Source organism: Echiichthys vipera (assembly GCF_963691815.1).
Source record: "Echiichthys vipera genome assembly, chromosome: 9".
Classification (NCBI taxonomy): domain Eukaryota; kingdom Metazoa; phylum Chordata; class Actinopteri; order Perciformes; family Trachinidae; genus Echiichthys; species Echiichthys vipera.
This window is the reverse complement of record NC_139834.1, coordinates 10,940,296-10,955,675: the sequence shown is the minus strand read 5'-3', so window position 1 is coordinate 10,955,675 and position 15,380 is coordinate 10,940,296. Positions and strand designations below refer to the sequence as shown.

The window sequence follows — 15,380 nt, the reverse complement described above, 5'->3', positions numbered from 1 at the left end:
ACGATGATCAGAAGGTGCAACTGTGGAGGCAGATTATGTGGACGTGCCATTCAACCTCCACATGGACGAGGAACTGTCCTCCAGTTTTGTGATTTCTAGAATTGATCTAGAAATATTTTTGGGGTAAAAACTGAGTCATTGCTTGGTGGACATAAACACGCTGGAGTTATAAGCCCATTCTGACTTCAGTACTCGCCCTCGTGGCCATCTCTCTCTCTGCACCTATCCCCCTCAGAGCTCAAGCTAGGAAAATGAGCAAAAACTATGTAGTTCCAGATTATCTTGTACTGACGAACATTATTTTACAAAATAAGCACATATCTTACAGACAAAGGGTTGTTTAATGTAATGGTGTAATAGTTAGACACTGTGAGGCTAATTTCTTTCAAAGAGAATAAAGCATTGTGATTGCAACGAGTAACGTGGCATAGTTTCTGTATGAAATCATCTGTAGATCATCTCTGGAATGCATGTATGTTTTCCTCCGATATTGTTTAAACAAATTACCTCAAATCTATTAATGGTTTGTTCTTGGAGCTTGAGCAGAAACCTAGTGTCCAGAAAACCTCTCTTTGTTATCCCAAAGCTGCTTCTGTTTCTTTTTTGTGCTCGTTTTTATTGTTTTATCATTTGAAATAAAACAAGGGTCAGCACAACACTTGCCTTTGGTCGACCTTCGTAAGTGGTCACAAACAAAACCTTTGTCCACACTGTTAGGAGGATCATATTCTGTTTTTCTAAGTTCCAATTGAGGGAGATCTTATTGCTACATGTTGACAATAGTGTGCTTCCAAATTTGTGGCAACAGCAGTTTGGGGGAATGCCTTTACCTGTTTCCCATGCATGGCCCATTTTATTTAATTTTTTAATCGTTTTTTATTTATAGCTAAGGACCAAACGCCAATCGACATTCCTGCAAATGTGCCACTGTTGGCCATCTGGCTAATATTCAACCACAGTTCTTTGGTGAAATGTTTTGAAAACAGTAAGGTTACAGACAGAAGACAACAGGACTTCATAAATGCACCAAACGCGACAGAATAAGCAATCTCAAGACAGTGCAGGAGCCATGCAGGAAACAGTAAAACATCACAGTAATACATTGACCATGTCCACATGAAAGCATCAAAACACAGCCGAGTAAGATGACCATGGCCACTTTTTTGACACCTCAAAAACGCAGAGCAGCCATGAGCAAAAGGACATCAAACAAAAACACAACAACCATTAAGAAATGTTTCTCTGAATTTAGAGTGATCTTGACTGGTCTGTGCACAGAGACCTGAGGTCGACCCCATCCAACACTGTTCAGACTAATTGGAACACCAAGGCTTATTTCCCATCATCAGTCCAACCTCACTTAAACCCTCCTGTAGTTAAATGGGAGAAAATGTAGTCATTGCTCAAAATACCCCCCCCCCCCCAAAAAAAAAATAATAAAATAAAGCTGTGTCTTTTGTAGCAGCATATTAATTGTTTTAGAATGAACTATTCTCCAATCACATCCACATACATCCATATAGTGTAGCAAAGTCAAAAAGTCAAAAAGAACAAGAAACCCGACAAACGGGGATCACCTCACCCCACTTATGCACTTTAGTTCAATTCAGTTCACTTTTATTTATAGTGTCAAATAATAACATACGTTATCTCATGACACTTTACCTATAGAGAAGGTCTAGACCACACTCTATAGATCCTCAAAGCAATTTCAGTCAAAAAACAACTGGACTGGTTGTTTGTCTAGGACCAGTCCCAGCCTGGTCAGATGTGCACATGAACTGATGAAGCCTCTTGGATGAGAGGTGAAACGTCTTCCTAGACAAACAACCAGTCCAGTTGTTTTTTGACTGAAATTGCTTTGAGGATAACGATGACCTGGACGAATGAGAACATTCACAGGCTTTCTACACTCTATAGACTTATTCATGTTTTACAGAGACCCAACATTTCCCCCATGAGCAGCACGAAACATTGCATCCTTCCACAAGGCCTCTTAAAACCTGGAGTTTCACGTCCTGTGAAGTGATGAATACCCTAAATTTAGTGGCGTTCTCCTTTAGTGAGCATGCGCTAGGTAGGATGCTGCTACATGCATCTACCTGCGTCACAGCTACTGACAACAGCGCCCTCTGCAGGCTTCACGGTGGACGAGCAACTCCGACTCTTGAGCAGATGCGTCAAGTGAGCTGACGATAACCAAAACAAGACTGCCTTCAAAATAAAAGCATTTAATTGCTTTTAAATTTGCGTGTAGAGTTACTGAGAATATTTACAGATACACACACTATATATATATATATATATATATATATATATATATATATATATATATATATATATATACACACACAAACACACAGAAGTAAAAAGTTATAGTCAATTTAGGGTATTTCGCAAACAGTCAAAATTCAATCTGGGATCGAAATTTTCAGCATCAAAAAACGTGATAACTCTTCTATAATATTAAGTACTGAGGTACGTTTAATCTACTTGAGTATTTACATTATTTTCTACTTTATACTGCTACTTGTTTGAATTATACTTGTATTTACTCCACTATATTTATCTGACACTAGTTACTTTTTAGATAAAGATTTTATATTTAAAACATAATGCAACAGTATATACAATAGATACTCCCAAGAAACATATGGTTTTGTATTAATGCATCAGTAATAATAATCTCAAATAATATATACGATAAATATAACACTAAATGGCCCATATTGCATATAAAGCACGTCTGATACTTTAAGTACAGTTTGTACTTTAGTCAAATTTTGCATGGCAAGGCAAGTTAATTTGTATAGTACCTTTCAACAACAATGACATTTAAAATGCTTTACATAAAACATTAGAAGCATTGGAAAGAAACACAGGCAAATAAAATAAATATATTTTTTAAATCACTTAAAATCAAATAATACTGAGGATATCAAATAATTAAATGAATAGATAAAAAGTTACAGTGAACAGTGAACAAATTGCAAGCAGAACATCTACTTCTAATGAATAATTGTTTTATTGTGGTATTATTAGGTCGTAATCATAAACTGTATATAAAATGTTCTAATGAGTAAAAAAAACAAAAAAACAACAACAAAAAGAAAAAAGAGGTATTCAGAGATGCTAACTTTACAAGACTTTATTTTTGAAAGGAAGAACCGGAAGCAGCCGGTTTGACAGTATTTCCGGCGGTTACCCCGCGGGGGAGGAGCGTCATCATCCGAGAAGAAGAAGTTGTCTCCGGCGGCGGTGGAAACCGACCGATGGCTCAACTGTAACAAAGAAAATAAACGAGTTTTAACCGGCACCTGCTGATTTGGGGTAAGTTTTACATTTATTGTTATCATTCCCCGCCTTGCTTCAACGTTTTTCTTGTCTTTTTGAACGTTACTTCTTTACGTAGAAGCAGAAGTGATGAACTTTGTAGGCCAAGAGTTTACGTTACGTTCACGTTAATGTTAATGTGCCCGACAGCTCTGACAGCTACTTAACCAGCTAGGTGATTTGTACCATAACTAAGCACCTTTCATTGCACCTGTAATAGTTTACAGACAGACAATTTACAGAGTAATTATAGAAAATAATGGAAAACAACCCTGACAGATCCCCACGTTAACTACAGCCTACTGGATTAATTGATGTTAACGTTAAGCTGAATATTATTTGGTCATGTAAAGTCGGTCTGACAAAAAAAAGAAATTGAACTTGTCAGCTTGGTCTTTTGGGAAATTATAATGGGCATTCTACCACTATTTTCTGACCCTTTTAGATCAAACACTGTTAAACGTATTAATGAAAATAATGGTTTGTTGCAACCTTAAAATGTGAGCAAGCAATTTTCAGAAAAGCTTTTACCAGCAAAACAGTTTTGATTATCATAACTTTTGTTGTTTGTGAATCAACTAATTGAATTGTTGAGTCATGATTCAAACACTGATGAGTTCAAAGTCATCTTATAAAGTGTGTCAATGCTTCAATGTTCTCCTATATTAGTCGGCTTTGCCAGTTCTCTACAAAAGTCTCTGTGTGCATGTCTTGAGCGTCCTAAAGCACTGTAAAGTTTAATTACCTTACATTGGATCTGTACATCAGTTGGTATTTGCTGTATCATCAGGCTGCGTTTGATATGATACAGCAAAGTCTTGTTCTCAACAGAGAGATGCTGATCTCACCTTACCAGTGACCAGAGCTCGCCATCCCCACCCCAGCCGAGACACGACAGCAGGACACACATCGGACGAGATATGGCTGCCCGGCGGCAGCTGAGACCAGCAGCTGCTTCAGATGGTTCAGCAGAGGCCAAAAGGACAGATCTCAGGGTTAATGAGAAGAAGTGCTGTGAGTGGTTTGTTTTTCTTCTGTGTGTGAAATGTTGACTCCGAGGTTCTAACATGTTCTGTAGTGATGACTGAACCCTGTGCACCTGACTATTACATTGTTTAATATAATGCAGTAACAGAGTGCTGTAAATTGTGAATATAATATAATCACATTTTGCTGCTCTGTTGGCCACGAGTAAAGAATGGTGATAAGGCACTGATTGTTAAATGTCAACTTTGACGCACCTACTCTGTCACTATTAGTATGTATACAGCGTGTGGGTGTATTTGTAAAGGCAGGTACTACAACACCCGCCGCACCTTCCTTTTGAAGCACAGTAATACTGCAATGAGCAAGGTCAACATTCAGCTCAGCTGGTAAAAATGTCCCTTAGTTTTAATTTCACACCCAGACTTCGAGGAAGGTGAAATTATATCATTAATATGCATGACAAGACTATTCCCTCTGGGTCTTAAACTTGCAGACATCTGTACGTAGAATCTCTAGTCAGGTTTCGTCTTGTCAGATCTTTGTTTTGATAGATTTGTTTTTACTGAGCTGCTGAAGGTCTTTTGTGGACACTGAAAGAAAATTCCTGTCTGAATATTTTCCATTTAATTTCTAAGCCAACTTTGTTATACTGGATTACTAAACTGGGTTGCTAAGCAACAGGACTTTGAGAAGCATTAACCAGCAGTCGAGAGACGACCATGGTATGACGGAAATGTTAAACTAAACGTTAACAAGCTGGTAGATGAACAGTGCAGGGGTGACATTGAATAACTTCACAACCCGCCCTCTCCTTACTGTCAGTGTGTACTGCACATGTGTGTGTACAGTCTGCATATCCGCCCTGATATTACAAACAGGACATTTAGGAGCTAGTTTTAAGTAAAAATGAGTAATAGTTTGTAAAGGGAATGTTAATCATAAAACATTCTTGTTTGCTTAATAACTAGAATCTCTTGTTGTGTTTCTGTGTATGTATGGTTGTTGGGTGTGTGCAAACTGCAGCTTGGGCCTCCTACATGACCAATTCTCCAACTGTGATAGTAATGATTGGGTTGCCCGCTAGAGGGAAAACCTACATGTCCAAGAAGCTGACACGCTACCTCAACTGGATTGGAGTGCCAACTAAGGGTCAGTACAGAAGCACACAAATGGGATTGGAGGGGACACTGCAATGTATTCAGTGCACATGTGCCTCTGCGGCTAACTTAAATCAGAGCAGAACCCTAGTTGTTTTTATGGAGAATGTAATAGCATTCAGAGATATTCAATCTCAAAATCTTGTGCTTAAGGCAATGCTGTATTCATTTATAGTTCCCCTTATGTCACCACTCCCTTTTCAACTGGCTCTGTTTGTAGTTGTACACTTATGTTTTCACCTAAACAGAATGCAGGGGAACTGGTTTGGCAGATTCACTTCAGATGATGACCTTTTTCACTGCCTTTGCCTGTCTTTCTATGACTTTTCTCTCTCTTTCTCCTTGTTCCCCTGCAGTATTTAACCTTGGAGTTTATAGGAGACAAGCAGTGCAGTCATACAAGTCCTATGACTTCTTCAGACATGACAATAAAGAAGCAATGCAAATCAGAAAGTGAGTAAGAGAGTTCTCTTTGTGTCGACCTACTTTGGTGTAGTAGATTGACTCCCTTCCACATTTGTCCTTCTGCAGGGTCATAAAAAAACGTAAAACAAACTTCATATAGGCTGGCAAGGAAAATGCCTCATTACACTGCATAGCATTTGCTAAAGATAATAATTAATAATTGAACCATTTATTTATACTCAAGAGTCCATTGGGTCAGTTACAAAGGAAAAACAAAACAACAGCAAATAGATAATTCTAACTTTCCCAATAAGGGAAAATAATTTTAAGACGATTTAGGATAATTAAAATGTAAAATAAAATACAGTTATTTAAAAAGTTTTACAATTTAGCAGTTAGGGCAGATCGTTATAATTTAGAAAAGAAACCTATTGTCTATAGCTCTGAACCTGGAAAATAGTATGACCTTTCTTTTATCAGCGTCTCTAACAGCATCTTGCAGAACGTTAAAGGAACGCTCTAAATTTGATGGATTGATGTACAGAATCAGCAACATATTACAGCACTGGTTCATTTGCTCAAGGACCTCAAAGATTAAAAAATATTGTTGATAAAAATGGTAAAAAAGAAAAGAAAAAAAGACTGGACCTAAACTTGAACCCTGTGAAACACCTTTTGAAACTAATACAAAGTCAGAATGGTAGCTTCCTTATTTAACAGATTGTTGTCTCTCTGATTGGTAGTTTCTGAAGCAGATTTGATACATTACTATAAAATCCAATATAATATAATTACTACATATTACTACTACTGTGTATGATACAATTATTACAGCACATTATGTCTTTGAAGTTGTACTCCATAAGATTAATTTTGTTCTAGCAGCCTCTTTGGCAAAAAGATGTAACTGTAGGTGAGCCTATTCTCTCAGAGCGCTCCATCTTGTCACGGTCACTAGAGTTACTTAATCTGCATTCTTGTCTGTAGTTGTGTTCTGATGGACTTGTGAAACGTTATCAATTGTAGCCCAAGTACTGTTCCAATTCAATAGTCCGCATCTTGCCAAGTGCGGTCCAAATTACTGAATTACTAAGCTCACAACTCCAAACTTGTGTGTAATCACACTTTTTTTTTTTCCCTTTCATAAACTTGATTAAAAAACGTTCAACTCTCTACTCCAAGTCCATACTAGAAGTGCTTTCATTAGTGGGTCATGTGATCAAACACTGTTTCACTGTTAAACTCACTCTTTTTGATAGATAGTAATTTAGATGAAATAGATGAAAATCTTAGGAAGTACAACTTTAAGATGCAGTTAAAAGATACTTTGATTTCCTGATCAATTGTTTCTTCTATGTTTCCACAGACAGTGTGCTCTGGTGGCACTGCAGGATGTGAAGGCCTATCTGAATGAGGAGGGAGGCCAGATCGCTGTAAGGATAAAAAAAAACAGTGCATCTGTATTCACTGTTAATAGATGTTGATGTAATTTGAGTTGGTCTGGATATCTTCTGTTGTCTGTCAGGTTTTCGATGCCACCAACACCACCAGAGAGAGGAGGGAACTCATCCTTAATTTTGCAAAAGATCATTCATACAAGGTCAGAATTATGACAATCTAAACATTTAACACCAGTATATTTTCACATTAATTCTCAATTTCTAATGATTAACGTTACATTTTTGTTAGGTGTTTTTTGTTGAATCAGTATGCGATGATCCAGATGTCATCGCTACAAATATCCTGGTAAATGATGCTTTTATGCTTTTTATGTTACAAGCACAGTTTTGTCCTTGAGTTGTTTAGTTGTCATGAGAAATCATCTCTACAAATGTCTTTTTTACAAAGGATGTGAAGGTGTCCAGCCCAGATTACCCCGAGAGGGACAGAGAAAGTGTCATGGAGGATTTTCTGAAGAGAATAGAGTGTTATAAAGTGACATACCAACCTTTAGATCCAGACGAACATGACAAGTAAGAAGTCATTTTGTAAAGGATGCTACAACTTGCATTTCTGTACTCTTTGTTTAATTCTACTGACAAACTTGCTATCTAGTGTTGGTCTTGAAGGTTATCTGGACTTTTGTGTTGATAATAATATGTACTTGCAGAAACTGCCCAGTAGGTGGAAACAGTAGCTCTTCTGTGATCCAGATGGTTATTGTCTGCTATTTGATGTTTTTTGATTTGTGTAGCTGATAAACAGTAAATCCAAAAATAGCAATAATTTGTCAGAAATGGAGATCGTCGGGTTCCAGGGAAATCACTAATTCAGGGACTGTTGGTGATTTGTTTAATTTCTTTATAAATTGAGTGATACAATTTACAGATTCAAATAATGCGTGAATTCGAATAAATAAACTAACTGAGACTAGGCCCACATATTTTAGAGTAGTTGTCGACCTTCTTGAACCTTGTCACTGTTAACACAGAATGTTCTGAAGCGTGTGATAGATGAAATATCAGGATATTTGGACTACACCATCAGTACAGGATGTCCCTTCCCCTTGAGTCACTTTTAAACTTCTTTAGATACTGTTTGTGTCGACTCACTTTCTGTTGTCCTCTTTTCACTCTGACCCACAGGAGCCTGTCCTTCATCCAGGTCATCAATGTCGGCCGTCGTTTCTTGGTCAACAGGGTGCAGGACTACATCCAAAGTAAAATAGTGTACTACCTCATGAACATCCACGTACACTCCCACTCCATCTACCTCTGTCGGCATGGAGAGAGCCATCACAACATGGAGGGACGCATTGGGGGAGACTCTGAACTGTCAGAGAGAGGGAAACAGGTGCTTTAACAAATCATCACTTTTTCATCAATAAAGCTGGCAGCATCGCCAAAAGCCTTAAAGGAAGTGTTCGACATTTGGGGAAATGCACTTATTTGATATCACTTTCATATCTGTCCTTAGATAGCCTGGCTCTTCTTTTACGTTTAAAAAAAATTAATAGAACAGAAGAAATATAGTGTGTTAATTTTTTTAGCTATTTCCCCATGTTTCCAGTCTTTATGCTAAGATAAGCACAGAAAGAAGGTAAGTGTATATGGCAAAATAGCAAGCAAGTACAACTTTACATAGCACCTAGCACAACGTGCTGCACAATGCATGAGCTCTCACGGCAGTGGCAGCCACAAACACTGCGTGGATTCATGTGAAAGTAGAACAGACATAAGTAAACACCATTAAAAAAAAAAAACCATTATCAAGTAAGAATACAACATTAAATAATTAAGACCAGTAAGTATGTGACCAACAATAGTCAAACTAATCATTTTAATATATCGTCCAGGGTAACTTAACAAGCTTTTACACCTTAATATGATTTTGCAAGTCATAAACTCAACAAAGTTTTATTGACAAACTATGAATGTTTTTTCTAGCATAAATCCGGTTCGATAACATGTAAATCCTGCTTCTACAAATCAAGTGTCAGTTCTCCAGCATAACCGCGTCTTTAATTTTATATGTTCTCTTTGTTAGTTTTCAGCAGCACTGAAGGGTTTTGTGGAAGAGCACCGTCTGTCAGACCTGAAGGTTTGGACGAGCCAGCTGAGACGCACCATTCAGACGGCAGAGGAGCTGGGAGTTCCCTACGAGCAGTGGAAGATCCTTAATGAAATAGATGCTGTATGTCCTCCGACACACACACACGCACACACACACACACACAAACACACACACACACACATTGTGGGGCTGTGTGTTTTGAGTGTTTTCATTTATATGTGTTTCAGGGAGTGTGTGAAGAAATGTCCTATGAAATGATTAAGGAAGCACACCCAGATGAGTTTGCCATGAGGGACCAAGACAAGTACCATTACCGCTACCCTGGAGGAGAGGTAAAAGCCTTCCCTTTCCTGTACCCAACAGAAAAATTATCTTCTGTATAAACAGATTCAAACGGAACAAAACTTGATTTTATGTGCCTTTTTGTTGTAGTCCTACCAGGACCTGGTTCAGCGGCTGGAGCCGGTCATCATGGAGCTGGAGCGGCAGGGCAACGTGCTGGTCATCTGTCATCAGGCCGTCATGCGCTGCCTGCTCGCCTATTTCCTGGACAAGAGCGCAGGTTAGATACCCAAACAGGAACAAGATACGTGCTTAGACAAAGGCTCACATATTTACAGTATACTGCTGAGTTAAGGCTTACAGTAATCATTTATCTAAAATTTGTATGGTTATTTTACTCAAGTGATGCTTTAACAAAAGAGCTTGGGTAGTAAGTAATTCAAGGCCATATTGTTCCCTTGAGTTAGTTTCAGATTGCAGCTAAACTTAACGTTTCTGAAGAGGCTGTTGAAGACACACTTGAGAGATAATCAACACCATCTGAAGACCAATGTATCTACAATTTAATCAGAGATAATAGCATCTGTATTCATTATACAAAACTAACTAAATGTAAAATGCTCCACTTCAGTCAGCATATGTACAGTCAAAGACTAAGGCAAACTACAGGCAAAGCTTTAATGGATGAGTGAGTAGTACTTCATGATGACAAAATAAGTAGAAGGACTATGTTTTGTCTGCATGTGAAGAACACATGCAACACCTTGACCTTGAAATGTCCAATTCATCTGTTAATACCGTACTCTGTGGATTTACAATGGTGCAAGTAGCAGGTCAGAATATACAGCAACACTTTTAGTCACTATCGTAAATGAAATGTCAAATGCAATCAGAGATTTGATGAGAAGACTCAGCCAATGTGGATAAACTTGTGCACAAGTACAATAGTGTTACACCTTCCTAAGCTCCAGGACACTGCAAAGACCTGTTCAAAATAGACCTTCCCAGCACTTATATCTCTTTTTGCAGTTGGGCAGAAGATGATTAATTTTAAGAAGCAACACAATGACTTTAATCATGCCCTGAACCATGACCTCAGGCATACAGTACCAACAGCACTGCATGTCTTAAGCCTCTGTGATGCTCTAAAAGAGTCAGAAATGCTCATTCTTTAGAATTCTACAGATATGGTTGATTCTTTTTACAGGGTCATACAAAACGGTATTAACACGAGCGATGACAAAGAAAAGAAAAATACAAAGGTTGATTGCAGACTCCTCATGTTTAAAGTCCTGTCCTATATTATAATGACAGAACAAGCCTGTCATATTGCAGTGAACCCTTTATATGATTAATACGCAGGGATGGAGTGTTCCGCAAAAGCTTCAAGGATCATGGCGAAGATATATCGAAAAGTAATGAAAATTAAAGAAATATTGTCCGTATGTAAAGAAAATTGATATCAAACGATAGAGTAGGAAAAATAGACATTTTATTGGCACACAAAAATGAATAAATTAATTACATACAAAGTAGTTGGGGCACCCAATTTATTGAAGCTGAGTCCTTGTTATGTCATCCTCTCTCTCCCCACTTCCTGTCTATCTTCAGCTACACTAAGAAATAAAGGCATTAAAAAAAGCTTTAGCAGTTTTTCCTTAAAAAGTACATACATTGATCCATTTTTAGAGGAGAGGGAGGGCAGGTGGCCTTCCACCTAATGAGGATTACTCGTCAAGCTAACGATGAAGCAAAGGCTATACTGTAGCATGTTAGCAATTTTGAGTCAATCGTAAATACTAACATGTCATTTTTTTCTTTTGAGGTCTGTGTAATCTTATTGAAGACAAAAGTAGTTTAGTTATAGGTTTTCAAGAGGTCTTGATTGTGGACTTTTGTTTGGCACTTTAAATATGAAATAATGAAATAAAGCATATGTATACATGTACGTAAAGGAGCACAAAGTGAAAAATGGCTAGCTTGAATAATAACTGTGGTAAGAGTGGAAAATGCTGCCCAAAATCAAGTCCATAATTAAGCTTGGGCAGACAGAGGGTTTTGTCAGTCAGCAGAGGAAGTGGTCACAAAGTCTCAACCACAGTTTGATGACTGCACAAACCAAACCTTGTGGGTGCAGCTCTGGCATTTCATCCCACTGCATCCCCGTATGGGAGGTGTAGCACTGCAGTCTTAACACAGCTTCATGTACTGTCTCAAACATGACTGAACACCATAAAAAAAAAAACACCACAGAAAGTCTCATGATTTTCTTTCTTTTATTATTTTTGTTGGCACAGATGATTTACCCTACTTGAAGTGTCCTCTGCACACTGTCCTAAAACTCACCCCTGTGGCTTATGGTAAGACACTTCACTGTTCATAAGTCAACCAAACTTCTTCCTTTGATATGGTGTGACGTATTTTTCTCCTGTCTCCCTCTTCTAGGTTGTAAGGTGGACATGTTTGACCTGAAGGTGGAGGCTGTCAACACTCACAGGAACAGACCATTAGTAAGTTTCTGACCTTTTATTATATTCATTTAAAAAAGTCAGCTGTCAGGTTTGTCTAAAGTTGTCACTGTCACTCAAGAGTTCAGTGAAGTGCATGTATCCAGTGCGTGCAGCCTGTAGGACCCCCCCCCCCCCCCCCCCCCCTGCGGTCATGACTGGGCACACTGCTCTGACGACGACTATATTTAAGTATTCTAACTCAAATTACACACTACTGTTTTCTGATTCATCTTTCAGGAGCCAGATATCCATTCTCCTCTCAAAAGTCCTGCTGCCAGATGAATAAAATTCACTCACAACTCAAGTTCACCACTGAGAAATATGCATGTTCGTTCTTTCCCTCAGATATATAAGGATATTTTATAAATCTCTTTTATTAGGGGCAGATAGGCATATTATACTAGCTGTTTCCAGGCTCTGTGCTAAGCTAATGCTCTGTTGAACAGACAGAAGCTATCAATCCCCTTGCAAAGAGTGTGTGTGTGTGTGTGTGTGTGTGTGTGTGTGTGTGTGTGTGTGTGTGTGTGTGTGTGTGTGTGTGTGTGCAGACGAGTATCGAGCGTCAAAACCAGGCGTCCTAGACAGAGTGGGTGTAAACACAAACACATTCACTGAGAATCCTGTTAAATGGGCTGAGAGATATCCGGTCTGCTGAGACCAACATAACAACGGCCTTTATATTTTTTGCGGTTTGTCTCAGAGGTTGTGTTTATTTCTCTGCCCAGTCACAGTGACTTACACAGGACCCAGTGATTTCAGACCTTCAGTAGGTTTCATTAGTATAACATGAGAAAAACATGTGTTAATCAGCCCACCTCGTCTGTCTGTTCTCCACTGACCAGAATAAAGCCAGAACAGATGCTGTGCCGCCAGCTTTCCTGCGACGAAACAGCTTCACACCGTTGTCCAGCCAAGACCAGATGAAACGACCTCGTCTTTACAGTGTGGGCAACCCTCCACACGCCCGCATGTCCGGGGCCCCCACTTTACCCAGCATGCAGTTCTCTGAGGTGTCAGAGGGGGCAGAGCTTCTACAGGGCAAGGTCAGTGTAAAGAGTATTACTGTATATAATAGAGGTTTAAAAGATGTAAATGGAGGAAAATGTAAATAAATAGGAAAGTGTCTAACAGTGGTAGATTAAATAATTCAGTTAGCTCTAATGAAGAGTGGGACTATATAGAACTAAATACACTTTACCTGTCGTATGTATATTTTGGTTTCCAAGTTTAACGTCAAACTAATTATTTTAATTACTGAAGGAATTCATTTTTTTAAAGACTTTTTTGTTCATTTTTCTGTCAGATTGTCTTTTTCCTACTATTTTTGTGAGTTTGTATAGCCTTGTTATTATACTGTCCAGTGTGTTGTAGTAAATAAAAAACATTAATAATGATAATTAAATGTGACCCAAGACTCACAAAAATAGAACTAAATGTGAAAGATTAATAGATTAAGTTTGATTTATTTTATCAACTGATTGAAGGTAAATCTCAATATATACTGTAGCTTTATGTTTCTTTCTTACATTCCATTTAACTTTTTTCCATTAACTTTTATGACAAACAAAATTGTCTGTCGCAAGCATCTTGGATGTGTGTATTATTAGTCACAAAGTGACCCTTCTTAAATGCTCTGTACTTGAAAAACTTGAAAAGGCCAGAAAGGGAATGTTTCACTCTGGCTGGTGACCTCAGATTTTAATATTAGCTCAAGTTCAGTCAGTGCCAGTCAAAACAAACACCTCATTCCTCTTTTGGTTTGGTGTTTTTCTAAATACCGTCTCCCTTCTCACTACACAAACCTGAAGGACTCTGTGAACGGCTTCAGTGCAGCAGACACAGACGACTGTGTTCGGAGTTAAAGAGGCACAGGAAGAGGTATTTTCAGCTTTTTCCTCTTGTCTTCTTCGTCTATCATGTGGAACATCTGTACCATAACTATATCACACCTTTGTTTTGCCGTTTATTTCAGGCTTTTCTCCACATGGATGTATCGGCAGTTCTGAGGACCAGCAGTAAAATCATCATCGACTTCAGCCGTGGCGTTCTTTAGCACTGTATTACGTACCACACCATCTGTGTAACTCCTATTTGTGTTATCTCTTCGGTTTTTGTTGGATGAGTTGTGTGCCTGTTTGTGAGTGCTCACATACTATACGTACATGAACTCAATGCCTTTGCACAAAAGCCTTCATATCAAGACTAAAATCCAGCTCAGATATTTAATCAAGCAGAGATTTTTGCGAACCCGTCCATTAGTTCCCAGCACACTCCCCACACTGTAGTCTACAGTCACATTATGCTGTATTAGATGTAGAACATGTTGAATTATAATACCTTAATGGAAGCTACTGCCTTTAGTTGTAGTGTAAGAGAGGCCCTCTCTTGAAGGAAGCCATGACCAGCCTCAGCGTTTTTTCGATTCCTGTTATTTAAACATTCCTCGGATGGTTTTGAAAAGATGTAGTAATGATTTTTTTTTGAAGTGTAAGTCAAAGCATATTAAGCTCGCACTGAGGAGAAACAAGCCCTATAGAGGTTCACCAGCTACTGTGATTTTACAATGATTCTGTTATTCTTCTCTTCACTGATGCCTACCTGTGTCTTTTGCCTTCTTCTCAAATAGCAGCTTTAATATATTCAGTTGACTGCTGTGATAATGTAAAGCTGAACTCGAATACAGAAAACAGAACAGAAAGTGCTCGTCACTTTTAATTCTTTCTAGTTTCTTCATTAGGAAAATCAAATCAGCTGTGTACTACTGAAGCAATAAAGATACTGTATGTAAAATGTGAACTTCACTGTAACCATATGGATATCATCTATTCACATGACTTTGATTTTGCTCAGTATTAAATCAATATTTGGAAAAAAGTGCCTTTATTCAAAAGGACTACAAGGCTGTGACAGGGTGAAAGAAGAGCTTTAATGTCACTGTGCCCCACATGTTTCATTTAGTAAAGTTTGTTTAATGCAGTTCATACATTACATACTTTTTGTGAGAGTATTTAAGATGACTTTGACCTCAGAAAAAACGTTTTGCTTGGAGTTTGCATGAGCTCAGTGGGAGTAGACTTCATGTCTGCTGAACTTCATGTCCCTGAAAAATGGGACACACTGACGTCACCAGACAGTGAAGTATCTTTAACACATCTTCCAAAGCCGAATCTAGATTTGTGAAGTACATGTTTAT

The 15,380-nt window shown here is 38.3% G+C and overlaps 1 protein-coding gene across 1 annotated transcript; it reads left to right on the top strand.

The window, feature by feature from the left end:
- The first annotated feature begins 3,229 nt into the window (after window positions 1-3,229).
- LOC310951303 (6-phosphofructo-2-kinase/fructose-2,6-bisphosphatase 2-like) lies at window positions 3,230-15,011 on the top strand. Its single transcript, XM_083919455.1, has 17 exons — window positions 3,230-3,330; window positions 4,165-4,347; window positions 5,344-5,469; window positions 5,834-5,930; window positions 7,249-7,315; window positions 7,408-7,482; window positions 7,572-7,628; window positions 7,731-7,855; window positions 8,468-8,675; window positions 9,369-9,515; window positions 9,623-9,727; window positions 9,828-9,957; window positions 11,975-12,037; window positions 12,123-12,187; window positions 13,030-13,230; window positions 13,996-14,065; window positions 14,160-15,011. Exons 2-16 carry the CDS (start codon window positions 4,254-4,256, stop codon window positions 14,047-14,049), a joined length of 1,614 nt encoding a protein of 537 aa, XP_083775581.1. The 5' UTR covers window positions 3,230-3,330; window positions 4,165-4,253; the 3' UTR covers window positions 14,050-14,065; window positions 14,160-15,011.
- The last annotated feature ends 369 nt before the right edge of the window (window positions 15,012-15,380 follow it).

Excerpts from the sequence above, each read along its gene's own strand:
- LOC310951303 (XM_083919455.1), top strand. The coding sequence starts at position 4,254 with ATGGCTGCCCGGCGGCAGCTGAGACCAGCAGCTGCTTCAGATGGTTCA. Across the intron at positions 7,483-7,571 it reads CAAAAGATCATTCATACAAG|GTGTTTTTTGTTGAATCAGT; the intron begins GTCAGAATTATG and ends CATTTTTGTTAG. Across the intron at positions 12,188-13,029 it reads CTCACAGGAACAGACCATTA|AATAAAGCCAGAACAGATGC; the intron begins GTAAGTTTCTGA and ends TCCACTGACCAG.